The sequence below is a fragment of the Parasteatoda tepidariorum genome, chromosome 6, assembly GCF_982258835.1.
Source record: "Parasteatoda tepidariorum strain Cologne lab strain chromosome 6, Ptep-v5.0, whole genome shotgun sequence".
Lineage (NCBI taxonomy): Eukaryota > Metazoa > Arthropoda > Arachnida > Araneae > Theridiidae > Parasteatoda > Parasteatoda tepidariorum.
This window is the reverse complement of record NC_141760.1, coordinates 2,310,606-2,326,220: the sequence shown is the minus strand read 5'-3', so window position 1 is coordinate 2,326,220 and position 15,615 is coordinate 2,310,606. Positions and strand designations below refer to the sequence as shown.

General features: G+C 30.4%; 1 protein-coding gene across 2 annotated transcripts in view; it reads right to left on the bottom strand.

Moving 5' to 3' along the window:
• The window catches only part of sdt (MAGUK p55 family member stardust), a 176,593-nt gene that overhangs the window by 129,607 nt on the left and 31,371 nt on the right, over positions 1 to 15,615 (bottom strand). For both annotated transcript variants that reach the window (XM_016049176.4, XM_071179143.2), the window contains exon 2: positions 1,112 to 1,224. In XM_016049176.4, the coding sequence (XP_015904662.1) occupies positions 1,112 to 1,224 (113 nt within the window). The remainder of the gene's footprint in view (positions 1 to 1,111; positions 1,225 to 15,615) is intronic.

Genomic DNA, 15,615 nt, shown 5'->3' with positions numbered 1-15,615 from the left:
TAAAAAAAAACTATTTTTTTAAAAATTACTTGACTATCTCTTATGATTCATGCTCATTCGATTAAGAGTGAAAACCTGAAACAATGCCTCAATAGCCTGTATTGAAGATATTCAGTTCACTCTTTCAAATCATCCCCTTTTTCATTAGAAAAAAAAAGAGACAGTTGGTCCGATATCATTTACAATCAAATTTTTTAAACTGTGAGTCACCATAGCAATTTTGATATTACTTTAATTTATTGTTTCACTATTATTATTCGGGATTGAAAATTGATTTCAATCGAAGCCTTCAAAAGATTTTTAACTAAGAGTTTCAAAGGAATTTCGAATAATTTCTGTAACTGCCATTCATTTTTCTTTTCTTTTTTTTTGCTTTTTTCTACGACATATGTGTGTGGGATGTCATTTTCGTCCGTAAAATAAAAGAGTCAATCAAAATCTAAAAATTATCGAAGAAGTGCATCGGCCTGCGGTGTTTATTATTTTGCGAAGATTGGATAATATATTTTAAAATGAACTTTTCCATTAATACATAATTCCCTCAGCGGTGCTGATGAGTGAACTTTCAAGTGGCTAACACATATTTAAAGCTAATTTACGAAAAGTTTATTAAACTCATTTTCATTATTTTATGTATATTATTAGTGTGATAAAATGTTTACATTATTCTAGGTCTTAAAATTTAAAGTGAATGATCTTAAACTGGAGTACAGTACAAATGAATAAACTCACTGAATTTGGTTCAATGCTTAATGGGTGATTCCTCTCAGTAAAAAATTTCATAAATCCTGGTTAATATAACAAAGAGTTTTATGCAAAAGTATTAATTTTCCGATGAAAAAAGTATAATATTACTGAGTGGAAGAAAGAAACACTTTGGCCCCCTTCCATGAGTTTCAAAAGTTTCATTTATGAACTTCATACTAATTTTACATTTATTTTTCAATAATTTTAGATTGCGTCATATCCGTTCAGTAAATAGATCTTTTACTTTCAGTGCCAAAAAAGTATTTTCCTTCCTTCATTCATTCATTGCGGTGACCATAAGATTAATGTCTTTGTTCAGCCACCTGATTCGAATGGAGACAAAATAATAAAAAACTTTCCTCACCCTTTGGAGAAAGTCCGAAATGTCGGTCAAGATCCAATTGTCCAGCATTCTTCCATTGACCTCGGCGATCTCGTCTGCTTCTTCCAGAACGTCACATTTGTCCGAGGGACAGCCTAAAAATAACAACGAAATGAGTTTAAGGCTGTATGAGTGGTCGAAAAAACTACATTATTTTTGTAGTTCACTACAAATGTAGTGAACTACAACTACTATTTTTTAAATGTACTTGACTACTTTTGAATTTAGTAATTACTTCACTGCGGACACCAACTTTGCTGCTAGAGAACTTAAATTATACTTATGTTCAAATCAGTTTTGAATAAGAAATTGGCTTACGTTAAACAAATAATTAAGAAAAATTTATTAATGTTTACATGAGCCATTCCAAAACATTTTTTTTTCTTTCCGATTTTGTTCATTTGATCTTCCACTTTTTATGTCTTTCTCGACAGTGAATTTAAGAAATGTGAAATTATTAAATACTTGCAATTGTTTGAAGCTCTTTCATTTCCTCTAAAAAATTACGGAAATACGTGTGACCAAAATGATTAATTGTTCATTTTTCGTAATGGCTACTTTAAATATGAGTCACGCATGATTTTAGAAACGTAATTCCTGTAGACGCTCAACTGTATCGCTAATTGGTTCATTTTTATTGAATCCATTGACGGACCTTTGAAGATTCCTACACAGCAAATTCGAAAAATGGAACCATGTTTCTTTACTAAACTAACGGTTAAAAGTAGCTGCCGGGAATTGCTACAAGCTACAGTTTCTTTCTTGGGGGGGGGGGGGTATTCTGTATCGCACTACTCACTATACTACTTTTTTTTAATAAAGTAGCGCACTACACTACAAACTACTAAAAAAAGTAGCGACTACAGTATTTTCACTACTTGAAGTGCCTTACTTCCGACCACTGATCTAGATTGTGTGCAGTGAGCAACAAAATGATAAATAAATAAATAAACAGAATTTATTCAAAACACCCTGAATAACTTTTCAAACAGGTGAACACAAATATTTAATTAATTAGCGGCGTTAATATTTTAGGTTATAAAATAAAGACACAAAAACGCACCATCTCTATAGAAATGTTTTTTTTTCCTTCCGTAACGGGTTTGAATTTCTTTCCTTAAAAATATGAGGGGGGGGGGAACCGTCATAGTTGGGTCAAGAGAGCAGTCTTTGGATACTTTAATGTTAATTTTACTTTTTGCGTATCTCTCTATATATTGAGAAATTTTTTAAGCGAATCTAAAACATTTTTGCACACATTTATAAAATTCGTTTATCCAAAGTAAATTCTGTACAAAAAATAATTTTTAATAATTATTATATTATTTTCAAATTTTTAACATTATTTTTAACTACTTTATTTATAAGAAATCGGGAAAAAAAATTAAATTGCAAGTGTCAGATACAATTTTTTGCATATTTTTAAAGAATGTAATTTAATATGGCAAAATTCAAAACTTGAACGAAACCGGTCAAATAGTTTCTGAAAAATTGAGTTCTCCAAAAAAGTTGGATATTTAATTAGATTAAAGGTTATTCAGTAGTATACGGGTTTCTTTTCCGTACTGTTTATTGAAAGAGCGAAATAACTTTTGATTGAAAGTCTGCGGGAGGTACGGTGGGGTCCCCTCAATAATTGGAAATTTTTCAAAGTCCCAAATAGGGATCTTTAGACAAATAGGGAAAAACTTCATGATTTTCTTTGATTTAAATTCAAATGAGTTAAATGGCAATTAAGAAATTGAAAAATTCTGGTAGCAAATTTTGATCGATGGAATTTTTTTTCTTCTTTTCGTATGTGAATTAACTCATTATTCTGAGTATTTTAACTTCGTCCCCCTCAATAATTGTTCTTGATGGAATGATCAGATTTCCATGGCTTAGGTGCAACCTTAATGATTCGAGAGTTTTTAAATTCATTTTTTACACACGACAATTGACATGACCTTATTAGACACAGAAACTTATTTCATCTGAAATATACCTTTTCCTTCCCGAGGGAATTAGATTTATGAATATCAAGAAGGGGAAGTTTACCACTGTTTGGAAAAATAGAGTCTCACAACTGAGGAGAGCAATTGAAAGTTTCGTTTCTTCGAAGTTCATTTTACTTTCTGCGTATTTCATTATATATCTGTTTAAGCTGATAAAAATATTTTTTGCACGTAATTGTAAAACAAGTTTACTTAAAAATAACTTCAGTCAAAATGCTATTTTTCAGATAATTTAATATTACTTGTACGATGTTCTGATAAAGTTTGAAATGCACGGACTACAAACTTTCACATAATTTTATATTTAAAGCGACAAAATATAAAATTTAAACGGAATCTATGGAATGATTCTCGTTTTAAAGAAAACACATTTTTTTGAAATTTCATTATTTAGGAACTATTTGACAGATGCATCATCATTTTCTCTTCAATCGAAACTACTTTTTGAATCTTATTTTCAAATTTGATGTATTAAATAGACAATGAAAATAATTTTAAAAATGATATTTTGTATAAATTATCTTTGAATAAATGAGTTTAATAAATGCACGAATTTTTTTTAATCCGATTAAATAATTCCATAGAAATAGTGAAATACTCAAAAAGTGAAATTCACATCAAGGGGTCCAAGATTCCGACCCAGCTACTGAAATTCCTTTTTGGAAATCAAGTAATAAATAATAAATACAGTATTGAAATATTGTAAAACAAGCCTCATTCAATGAGTAAATATATATGGATTAACACAATTTCAAAAAGATTAATCATTGTAAATAATTTAAATAATTTGATAAGTTCATAGCGTATTAATTTGAAAGAAATTTAGTAAGTATAGCGAACGCTCGATTCCCAAATCTGGTTCGAATCCCAGAGATAGTTGATCTATTCGAACTGACCACAGTGCTGACGTAAAATATCCTCAGTAGTAGACGGGTTCCCTTGCCTAACCGTGTGTTTTCTTCTCCATGTAACGCGGGCTAATTACCTGAAAAAGTTTTCCAAGTAGGCAAATTTCTCCCAATACTTGATCCAAGAGTTCCTTCTGGATTGGATTCGAAATGACAAAGCTAAGGAGTTGAACATTGGTAGCCGTAAACTAAAAATTGTGTCGGCTGTTCAACGACGGTTGTAAAATAAAATAAGTATTGCACCACTTTAACTGTTAAGTTGATAAAGTTGTTTTTTAAAATATTTTGTTTTGGAAAACGAAAAAAAAACAGCACGAATGGTTTACAGAAAAAAAGAAAAACTTCATACATTAAGTGGTTCGTGCGACAATTGTTTCATAAGTTTAATTTTTAAATCATATATTAAATTACTAGTTACGCTCATTAAATTTTAGAAATGATTATGTAATGTTTTTATCTAAAAACGTTTACATCCCGAAAAGAAAGTTTTTCCGTGACATAGATAGTAATAAATTATTTAAAACCCTAGAATATGAATTGCATCACTTTACATTTTCAATGACATTTTATTCATTTCAATTAATTTATTCTTGAGGATTTGAAGCTGACTAATTATATTAATTGTGAATAATCTATATTAATAAAAATAACAGTTTTCTTTATTAGGGGTCTCCACAATCATTTGTCCTGAAGGTGGGACATCTCTTCCTTTAATACAAGAAGTGTCCACAGAGAAATGTTTCCATTCTAATACTAAAACATTTACACTCTTTATTTAAATGCATGGCAAAATAATAATGCTCTTCGGCCAAATGAACCCGATTAGGGTGAAAAGCCTAACGACTAGTTAGGCTATGAATTTATCGTTTTATTTTATCGTTTTGGATTGATTTATAAAATTTTTTTCACAGATAAGTATTATTCTTTCATCTTATACAAAAATATGACCCTTCATTATGAACTGTAGTGTAATAACTCATGTCTCAATGTATTCAAGTGTTCTTAGAGAGTTGTTTATGATTTAAAAGAAGAATATGATTTATGAAGCAGTTATGTATAATGGAACATAACACATAAATGAATTTTAAATAAAAAAGGCTGAATCAAATCATTATGACGTGCAATAATAAATTAACATAGAATCTTTTTTAGATTCAAAGGGGATTTACTTCTTTCATTCGCCTTTAAACAAACCATTTCTAATAAGTTATTCCTGTGTTTCCTTAACAAGTTAGTTTGTCACAAGAGCAGAGTTTAAATTTCATGTCTTTTTATTGTTTTAGATATAAGAAAAGCAACTTCTCCCAATACACAGGAAGAATATGAAAGAGATATTTGAATAATTCATCTATGTTGAGAAATTGTAAGCGACGCCGCTATTTTTGGATTTTCAACTTTGTGTTATATTTCGTTTTGTAGAGAAAAATTATAAGACTTGAAATTACGAAGGAGGTTAGCAAGGACTGAGGCAGAATTAAAAAAAATATATTAAATAAGTATTATTAACTGTTAAACCTCTAGTAAAAAATACCGTTTTGCAGACCGGAGAAAAGTAGAGTTGAAATTTAATGGGCGGTAAAGTGCTATTATTATTTATGAGTTCCCGCCAGGTTTTTTTCCCCTTCTTCTTTGAAATCATTTCAATTCAACTCCGAAGTCATTTCAATAAGCTCTTTTTCTCGAATTTCTTTTCTTACTTTTTGTTTTAAATGGTTATCATCAATTGTTGTGAGAAAATTTATTTATCTCTTTCGAAATCGTCATTTTAAAAGCTCTCGCATAAGTTAATATAAAAAAATTACGAAAAAAAAAATAGGATGGAGATGTTCCCCTCTTATCATTTATATTGAAATTTTTAAAAATATAAAAAACTTAACTCAAGATGGATAAAAGCAGTTTCCATTTTTAACTGTTTGAATGATATAAGGTTATCTTTGTATAGTGCGCACAGGAAAGAAAAAAAAAAAAGAAACAAGCTGAAAAGATTTTGATCTAATAGTTGGATTTTAGCATACTAGGAAGACTCAAATTTAATGGTTCACGGGGGGTGATCTCAAATATGGTAATTAATTTGTGCATTTAAGATGAAATTTAATAGGAACCCTCCCGAGATACAGAGGAGAGTTACTTAGAGCCTATAACGTCGGATAAAGGCCGCATTTTGGGATCTCATCGCTCGCATTATGCTTACAAAGTAAAAGAACCAGTCATTTTTTTTATACCTTATAAATTTCATATTTTTTATATTTAATAATTAAATATATTATATTTAATAAAAAGTGAATGAATATAAGTAAGAATGAATATAGTAAATGAATGAATATAGTAAAAAAGTGAATGAAAATTTTATCTTGATTCCGATCACTCCTTTTTTTTCCACCTTCATTCTCTCCAATTTTAAAACCAAATATCTTAGATTAAGATTTCAGATCAGAGGATAAAATAATCTCAAGCATCAGAAGGGAAAATCAATGACTACAACAAAAGTCATTTTTTAACCCCTTCAATACGACTTTTCTCACTCTCAAGAAAACGAGCAGGAAATATTAAAGGGGGGTGGGGGCAGGTGCATGACCGGAGATTCACTGAATCTTACTAATCTCTAAGGAAAAAAAAAGACCAAGGAAATAAGTAGTTTAGTTAAATTGGAATGCGATTAAAGTGACGAGTTTATAGTTTGCTTAAATATTTTTGAGCAAGAACCAAAGAAGGCTATACCGCGCTCAACACTGGATCAAAATGAAAAGTCTGTTTAAAAGATTTGGAAGTAATGCGTTTCCTTCCTTTGAAATAGTATAAATGTTTCGCGATTCTGCATTCGCGTGTGAAAGTGTGACCGAAGTCTTTCATTATCTATTCTTTTATAATGGTTAGTTTATACGCAATTCCTATCAACGCTCATCCCTTGACGGACCCTCGAACATCATCAAATGAGTTGCATTAAGAGCCCTCTTTTTATTCTAAACTAACGTTAAAAGTAGTTTGCCAGGAATCGATACAAACTACTGTTTTTTTTTTCTCCTTTGTATCGCTCCTCTCACTACACTACTTTTTTAAGAAAGTAGCGCACTACACTACTAACTACGAAAAAAAGGTAGCGCACTACAGTAGTTGCACTTGTAGTAAGCTACATCCGACCATTGCTTACACTACTTTGCAAAATGGATTTTGGTTTTTCATTTCATTTGAATATACAATTAACTTTATTACTTTCTTCTTAAGTGCACTTAGAAGAGGAAGCGAATTTTGGAAGAAAACTAATTTAATATAACTTCTAAACTAAATTGATTTCTTAATAAAAATTCTATTATTAGAAGACATTAAAATGAGTGCCTTTTAAGAAGTCCCCCCCCCCTCCCACCCTCCCATCTGCTTTTCGATTATTTTCTCACGCACTAATGGGTGTTTTTTGTCTCTCCTCCCTTCCCATTTGCATTTCGACAGAATGTCCGAGGGTGTTTCCCTCCCCCCCTCTCGGGAATGTTGGTTAATTTTCTCTCTTTAGGCAGAAAGGGGGCTTCTTCCCTTATGAGTCTCATTAAGGCATTTCTGAATAAGTAACAGATTGCAAATAACGCCTTCCTCACATCATCATCATCATGATAGTGGGGGGATGAAGGACGCATTCTCAAAAACAGGCATCTCCAATAAAGTATGAAAGAAAAGTACTTGAAAGAAAGAAGAAAAAAAAACATAAATATGTTTATTTTGAATGGATCTGTTTATTCTGTTCATTGAAGAAATGATTTGTTTCCCTTCTCAACGCAGTAACAAGAGAATCAAGAATGTTTAAAGCCCTTTTCAACAGAAGGACGCATGATGGTGACCCGAGCCAATGAGGTAACGTCATACGATTTTCAGTTTTTATAGGCAGAAATGACAACGAAAATATATTGAGTGACCATCAATCAATTCTGTCCACCGGAGTCTAGAAATTATTTTTTTTCTCCTTCCAACTGACAGTCATCGACAGGGTCTTTTGTGACCAATAGTTAAGAGCTGGGTAAACTGACCCCAGCGGACGATAGTGTTGAACATGACCATTTAACCTCCTTCTAAATAATATCGTGACACAAATATGCAATACAATGATTTATATTACATGACTTAATTCCATTTGAATTGTGTGAAATTTTAAAAATAAATTTTAACAAAATTTGTGGCAATGACTTTACACCAAATGCGTGTAATGGTAGTGATACATTACTCTTGTTTCACCACACCAAGAACTGAGGATAGTGTAGCACCAAGAATGTTCTTTTACACTACTTGGTATGAAGTAGCTGCCACCATTTTTATATTCAGCAACGCTAAAATTTATAATGACAATCAGATATCGCAAGAGTCAATAAAGTTATTTTTACTACACCTTTTCTAGAATCATTCATTTAGGATACAATATTTCTTGAAATAAAATTTGTTTGTTCATCAAACATACAGCACAAGCAAAATATTATTATGAATTTTAACAAATCGTAAGTGAATTAATCAATAATATCATTTAATCACTATTTAAGTTCAATTTGTTTCCAAAAAGTTTCTTTTCTTCCAAAAGTACGCAAGTTATAATAAAATATTTAAATATCAATCTATTTATTTTACATCAATACATAGATTGTAAATTTTCACTCTAAACTAAAACTTTAATGTCATCTTCATTAAAAATAGAAATGAAACGAAATGTGTACACATTTTCAAATAGTTCTTAAAAAGAAATAATGCTCTGAATTGTCGTCACATTATTCAAGTAAGGTTATTTTGAGAGCCGATAATTACAAAATTGTGAATGGATTTGTTTCTTTTGATCGCACCATTTCAACAAGGGTCATTTGATCACGAAAGAAGATGTTTTGAGTCTGATGATATTCATTAAATACCTGCAATGTCTTCCCATTAAAATGCATATTCATTTTAGAAACGTATAATTCAAGTCGATATGCTTGTAAGCAATTAGATAAGTATATATAAAAATCAGCAATGTCGAAAAAAAATATTCTGTTAGGTAAGAAGTATAACCTAAATTGTTGCACTAATGTTAACAATTAAAAACAGCATATTTCGAAAATTTCTGATTTTTCTTTTCAATAAAACGAATTATTTTGAAATGCTTTCATACATTTGCGGAAATCATTATTCAGCTTCTTTTTTTTAAAAAGCATTCGATTTTGTCGAATGCGGCAACAACAGGAAGCTTTGCTTTTTTTTAACCATCACTACACTTTACATAAAAACATTCTTTCATCAAAATAATCAAACTCAATCCCAGGATTTAAAAAAAAATGAAATTTGAAAGTTATTTTAAGAATAAAATTATTATAATGTAAAAATAATATAAAGCGTATACATTTTTTAAGCACCTTATATTCTCAAATTAAATAATTTAATTTTTTAAAGTGTCAACACACTTGGTAAGATTTGGAGCACTTATTTCTTTCTCTGACTTAAGTTGAACTGTAATGCTTCAGAAACTTTTGTTTTAAGAATCGATATTTATTTTAAATCTGTTTTTCCAAACGGAGTGAAAAAAAATGATGAAAAATTTTCTTACACGAAACGTAGATGAAAAATCCCAAATATTCTCTCCTGAAAAGTGAGCGTTAAAATTTGCCTCCCAGTAAAGAAAACGAGAGAAGCAATGTTTTGTAAGCAGCATAACAATTCGTGCAGTTTTAAAATGAGACATACTTTTCTCAGCTAAGTTCGAATTTACACTGCTTTGTGTTTAATTCCGAAATTGAAAAGGGTTGTGGTGAAGGATTTTAGAACAAAAGATAACTAAGAAGGATTGGAACAAAAGAAAATTTTGCTCATAAACGTTTCTCGCTTCTTCTTGAAAAGGGAAGGTGTTAGAATGAATTAGAGTAGAGGTAGCAAGTTGTACAAATGTGTATGTGTTTTGTTTAATAGAGCTATATGTGCCGGTGTGAAAAAAGCAACAGCGTTCTTCACGTATTAGGATTCAATCGTAATGGTTAAAATGAGTGACCTCAAGTATGTTAATTAATAAATGTAGACGAATTTTTTTTTATATTTCAAAACGACACAAAGATGTACTCTAAATGTTTGGGGGATTCGGACTTCTCGGTTTGAATAGTTTGACCAGGAGAGCGGTCGAAAGTTTGAACCCTTTAAAGTTAATTTTTCTTTTTGCGTATTAGCTATTTGAGCGAATTGAAGAATGTTAGCACAGAATTATATAATTCGTTTATGTGAAGATCCCATGCAAAAAATTATTTTTAATAATTATTTATTACATTTCTATTATTTTATTTAATAACTAGGAGGCTCCGCCCCCTGCTCGCTAACGCTCGCCATCCCCGAGAATTGCTACGCAATCCTATGTGGTTCACGCCGTGAACCATGGCTCGCTGGTATCGCTCGCCAATGAACACAATGTTCTAGCACAAAGACATAATATATTATCATCAAAGACATAGTATTTTATCATCAAAGACATAGTATTGTACTTATGTAGAAGAATTCTACCAATGTTCTTATTGGCTTTTAAAAAAGTATATTAGCTATCTAGATTGTACATGGTGAAAAAATCAAATCATTAGCTAAATAAGAAACATATTAGCAAAATAAATTATCAAATATTGCTTCACTAATACTCTGCATTTTAAAGCGTGAAAATTCAATGCATAAATAAACGCGAAATATAAAAAAATTCAATGCATTCAATACAAACACTTAACCGTTTTTTAGACGTTTAGGTAGCTCCCAGTAGAAAAATATCAATTCAACAGCGGTCTTTTAAAGCATTCTCACTTCAATTAATTAATTAATTCCTTATTGGGTATAATATTAAAAAAACACAACTACTTCCACTTAGTAGGAATAACATTTACCATGACGCAATGCTAAATTCTATGCCACTATCCACATAAATCAATTATTAATCAAAAATCGAATATCAATTACTTTTCTTTATAATGCAATAAAATCTGGCCAGCAGCTATTTAAACGATCAAACACTTCGTTTGTTTATTTGTGACTTGAAGTTAGGCTCGCAGAAAATGCTGTTCATGGGTTAAATTTAGTAGGAATAACACAACCTGTGACGTAGGCTATAGTATACCCAATTGAGTTTAAATTAAATATTGTCATGTTTTTAGTGCATGAATCTGAATTGAACAACCTGATAATGCTCACTCTGGTTATTGTTATCTGGTTGCTCACTACGTGCTCTTGCGCGCCGAATGCAATCAATAAAAAATGAAAACTGCTGCCAGCACGAGAAAAGAAATATCATCGGTTTTATTGATACATACATACATACGTACGTATTAGCGTTTTATATAATATAGATAGATAGATAGTCTAAAATATTATAAAGTGAAAGGTTTACAATGATTTACAGTATTTTAACGTATATAGATTTATTGGGCAAATTACAGAATTAAAACAAAATAGGACGACTATTTTTTGAGAAATCGAATTTTACGTACACAACTTTTTTTAAATTTGAAAATTTTTTTCTGTGTGCACTGTACGGTATATTTCTCCTAGACGATTTGATGAAGAAAATTTACAGTCATGTTTAATCGATGGGGAACTGTTATTATTATTTTTTGTTTACTCTCTCAATATACATCATCGCCACCCATTTTCCCGAACACTATCATTTTTCTATATTCTGTTTGCTACGTTTAAAATATGCCACATTTCTAGAATTAAAAGTGAAATATTCGTGTCATTTTTTGTTTCCTCTTCTTTACAGAGCAGAGGCTGTTTGTCCCTCATAAATTCTGCTTTTTTTTACGATGTTTATCTTTATTTACCCTTTGTTTACTGGATGAAAGGGTCGTTTGAGTCATGTTTGTAGGAATAATGAGAAAATAAAAACGATTGCTAATATAACAAAAAATCAAACTCAGTTTTAATTGACTTATAATCTCAGTTTGGAAGTTAATATTTACGTTTTCTTTTGTCTTATCACTTCATTTATTTTAGATGATATTCGAAAAAGTAGTATTTAAAAACTATCACGAATATCCGTATCTAAATTAATTAATAGTTAAATATATTTATGCGCTTTGTGTGAAGAGGAATCAAAATGTTCTGACAAGCTAGAGAACTCTACCGGAGCTCTGAGCCCCATGAGCTTTAATAGTTTTGATATTATAACCATTATATAATTAATTGTCTATCCAGGCTTTTTCGACTAGTTAGAGAACACATATTTTAACTGGAAATCAATGATGAAACATGTTTCAACCATTTCCTGACAGAAGATTTCTATCGTCAAAGAAGAGATTATCAAAATTTAAGTTAATTCCAAATAAAGACTGGAGTCAATGTTGCAAAACACATTTTCTTAACATCGCAAGAATAAGAAAAGACCTTCTCTTAGTAAATTCAAGAGGGCGGCTTAAGCTAGAAGAGGCAAACTTCAGAAAATACATATATTTTTTAAATAAATGTAAGAAAGAAATATTTATTTCCTAATTATTTTTGACAACATTTTTATTCTTATTTATTTTCCCATTATTTTCATTGGCATATTTTAGGTAAATTGTTTATTGTGCTGCCGTCTGTCTTAAGTAGAAAGAAACATCATTTGGAAAAAAAGTGAGAATACTGTTAAATCAAAAACGAATTAAAAATAAAGGATTGGGACTTCAGAAAAGAGGCCTAGAAGTATTAACATTTATCATAGAATGAGAATAATTCATATGTTTCCGGCCATAATTTTGGACACGGGCCCAGTGCTCTACCCACCAGGCTATCCCGCCTCTGTAGAGTGGATTGTTAAATACCGCTGGATTAAAAAATCGCAGTCAGAAATCAGGTTATGTGATGATTAGCTCCTTGCATCTCATGAAACTTTTTTTTTGTTGCCTATCCTTGCAAGATGGAGTTCCTGACTTGATGTGAATGATGAAAAATTGACAAGAATTTTTCCGGCTTGTGATGTCGAAATACCGCTTTCATGTCACTGTTTTCAGTCTTCGTATAAATGAGAAGTTAGAGTAGATGGGAATCATCGGAGAAAGTGCAGTCTGATCAAACACTGGAAAATAAAACTTTAGGCGAAGACTCTGATCAAGGAAAGAGTCGGCAAAATACAGTTTTGAGAAGTTTTCCCATCGATGTCATTTTGAAATATATTTTATTAGGTAGAAAGATTTGAATAGAACTTTTTGGTGATAGTAGAAGGTTTTATATTATCACAGCAATGATTTTTGTCATGGTATTTTTCAGGACACGTATTGTGCAGTGGTTATATAATACAAAGATTGCTCGAATCGAAACAAGCGAGTGTGACACGGGATACATACTCCACCATAGTGCAACATTTTGAAACAAAAAAATTTTAAACTTATTTCAAATAAGAATTTTGTAAAAATGAAGGAAGTTTTTTGTTGCAAGGTTTAACTGTAATCCAAAGATCAACAGCAATTCACGTCATTATCGATAATGCAATTAACAGGTTAAGACCTTTTTCGAATCCAATTTTCTGGGCAGTTATGGATGTCATCGAAATAAATCTTTTTAAAAAGGAAGGTACAATTTAAACGCAGTGAAATTCTCTCCTACTGAGAATCAAATGCCTTAAAAACAAGATTTTAGACAGTACAAATAATCTGCTTACATTTAACAGGAATGATGCAAAGACAATCACCTCAAAATATTACAACTGAATATGCTAAATGAATAGGCTTATTTTGAAAAGGTCATTCATTTTTATTTTTTTTTTTTGTGCGTATCTCTTTCATAAGAACAAAATGCACTCTAACTCTGAAACCTTTCTGCAAAAATGCTACAAATTCATTATTTTGCATTATTAATATTATAAACTAGCTGCCTCCGGCAAGTTCACTTCTTTAAATATTTTATTTTATAACCGTTGATGAACAGCTGACCCAATTTTTGGATTTACTAATGTTCAACTCCGTAGCCTTGTCATTTTGAACCTAATTCAGAAGACAAGGGAACTCCTGGATCAAGTACTAAGAGAAATCTGCCTTCGTGGAGTACTTTTTAATGGAACTAACCCGCATTTGCGCTACAGGAAGAGGAAACCAAAGAAAACCCCCCACGGTTAGTTAGACAGCAAGGAGACTCTAACCCATGATCCGTCTACCACTGAGGATATTTTACGTCAGCACTGTGGCCTGTGCAAGCCGGAATTCGCAACGACCAGCCATCACTGTGATTCGAACATGTTTCTGCTCCCTGGAAGGCTCTATCCCCTGAGCCATCACGGCACTTCTTTAAACATTTCGAAATTAAAGATCGTACATTCAAAAATCAGGACAATATGTAAACTCATTTAATTTTTGCCTCTAATATATATTTGCACCTTAAGAGAAATACCTTTACAAAACTCAAAATCCTTGAGATTTGGCCAAAATGTTTATCATGGAGATTTTATTATTAAAATGTTCAGTACGATACATTATAAATTTTAAACAAAAAATCACTCTTTTAATGGATATGGATAGGGAAACAACTTAGCAACTTTGTTTAAATTAAACTTTGCATTTATTTGATATAATTAATTTTCGTTGTATTAGTAGAACTTTCTATTGTAAACCAATAAATTTAGTTTGTAAAGTTGCTTAGCTTTTTAGCTAAGCGAACTTTAAGTGTTATATATTTCTTTTAGTTTAAAAAGTACATGGATCATAAGCAGTAAATAATATATTTTAAAGCGAAAAAAAAATTTTTTTTTTAAAAAGTAACTTAATAAAGTTGTTTAAGATTTAAGAAAAAGTTTAACTAAATAAAAGATATTTAAGTTAAAAAGTTTAAATCAGAATTTACTATTACATGACACGTTTAATTAGTAACTAAATTGGATTTTTGATTGTCAAATAGTTTTATTTATTTTTTTCAAGCAGAGAGAAGAAATTTTTCATGCTAAGCGAATAATATTAGTTATAATTCATTTGCTTGTTATAATCCAAATTCGGCTTCATTAATATATGATTATAAATATAAAAGTAGGATAGTAAGAGATTTCATAAAATTGTTACAATTTGACTTATTCCACTTCAAAAAAAAAAAAAAAAAAAAAAAAAAAAATCACAGGAACTACATTAACACTAGAAAGACGGAAAATTAGTATATTGCCCAAAAGCAGTCAAAATGACTGGATTGTGAATGCGTAAAATAAATTTGCTTGGAATTAATATTTTGAAATTTTTTTAATATTATTTACAGTTATATAACAAGTTATTAGTAAATATTAACAGTAAAAAAAATTATATGTTGCACAAAAAGTCACAAAATTCTAAGAAATTGTGTCATAATATGCATCATTGTATTTCTAATTGAAATTAAAAGCAGTCAAAATAACTTCCTTAGGCAATCTATTGTTAAAAGAGGAATAACTGCATCATCATTAGGTAGAATGAATATAACCTAGTGAAAGATGTTGCTTAATCAGTTGAAACTAAAGGATCGACATCAGCACTTTATATTAGTTATGTTTTAAAGTCTAATAGATAAACACCATAAGCATGCTTCAGAATTTCGTAATCTCAGTTGTTCACTTCAAAACGCAATTCTCTAAATTTACTGCTAAACATATGGCTATCTGTTTTAAATGAATGTTAAAAGAATTTTTCCCTTT